At 70.6% G+C, this 927-nt stretch overlaps 1 protein-coding gene across 4 annotated transcripts in view; it reads right to left on the reverse strand.

Annotated features, from left to right (window-relative positions):
- Positions 1-633: 633 nt before the first annotated feature.
- The window catches only part of TMIGD2 (transmembrane and immunoglobulin domain containing 2), a 1,655-nt gene continuing 1,361 nt past the window's right edge, over positions 634-927 (reverse strand). For all 4 annotated transcript variants that reach the window (XM_039695359.1, XM_039695347.1, XM_039695327.1 and 1 more), the window contains one exon: positions 634-853. In XM_039695359.1, the coding sequence (XP_039551293.1) occupies positions 717-853 (137 nt within the window). In that variant the 3' untranslated portion in view covers positions 634-716. The remainder of the gene's footprint in view (positions 854-927) is intronic.

Below are 927 nucleotides of genomic sequence, written 5' to 3' on the forward strand. Positions count from 1 at the left end.
TTGGGGGGACGGGGATTTGGGGACAGGGATTTGGGGACGGGGATTTGGGGGGGCGAGGATTTGGGGAGGAGTTTTTGGGCAGAGATGGGGATGTGGGCGGGGGGGGATTAGGGACAGGGATGGGGACAGAGGTAGGGGACAGGAGTGGGGACAGGGAGGAGAAAGGGATGGGGACAGGGACAGGGACGGGGGCTGAAATGGGGACAGAAACAGGGACAGCAATGGGAGCCTCTGGTGCACCTTGGTGCCCAGCTCTGTGGTGTCCCTGGGGAAGGCAGGACAAGGTGGTGGCACTGCCACTGCTGTCCCACCCTGGTCTCACCACCGTGCAGGCCCCCCCGGCCACGGGCACAGCGTGGGGTGGCACTGCCCGGGGTCACCCGCGTGGTGAGGGGCTGGCGGCACTGCCCCCCACGGGGGGGGGTCCTTGCTTCCCACCCCCAGCACAGCCCTCGGGTGCCGGGTGACACCGTGCAAGAGCCCAGGGGACAACAGAGTGGCTTCCCCTGAGGGTCCCAGGGCCGCTGCCACCCCTCGGGCACGGTGACACCGAGCTGCCCACGCGCGGTGGCCGCGGGGGGAGCACAGGATGACACGGGGTGGGGACACAGAAGACGCCGAGCCGGGTGACACACAGGATGCTGCCAAACACCTTTGTTGGGGGGTTTCCTGAGGAAGGGCAGAGCTGGGGAGGGTGCGAGGCACTGCGGGCACCCTCAGCGCCGGGGGGGGCCCCGTGCCCACCGCGGCTCCGCCTCGTACGGGCACACCTTCGGCTGGGCGGGGGGCGGCTTGGCGGCGGCCGGGGGGGACACCACGTTCACGTAGATGGCCGTGTCGGGGTGGGCAGCGCCTGCGGGGGGCACTTCTGTCAGCCAGGACCCTCGGGGGGCACACGGGGTGCCCTGCAGGGGGGTGGCAGGGGGG

The sequence above is a fragment of the Passer montanus genome, unplaced genomic scaffold (assembly GCF_014805655.1).
Source record: "Passer montanus isolate IOZ18808 unplaced genomic scaffold, ASM1480565v1 scaffold112, whole genome shotgun sequence".
NCBI lineage: Eukaryota > Metazoa > Chordata > Aves > Passeriformes > Passeridae > Passer > Passer montanus.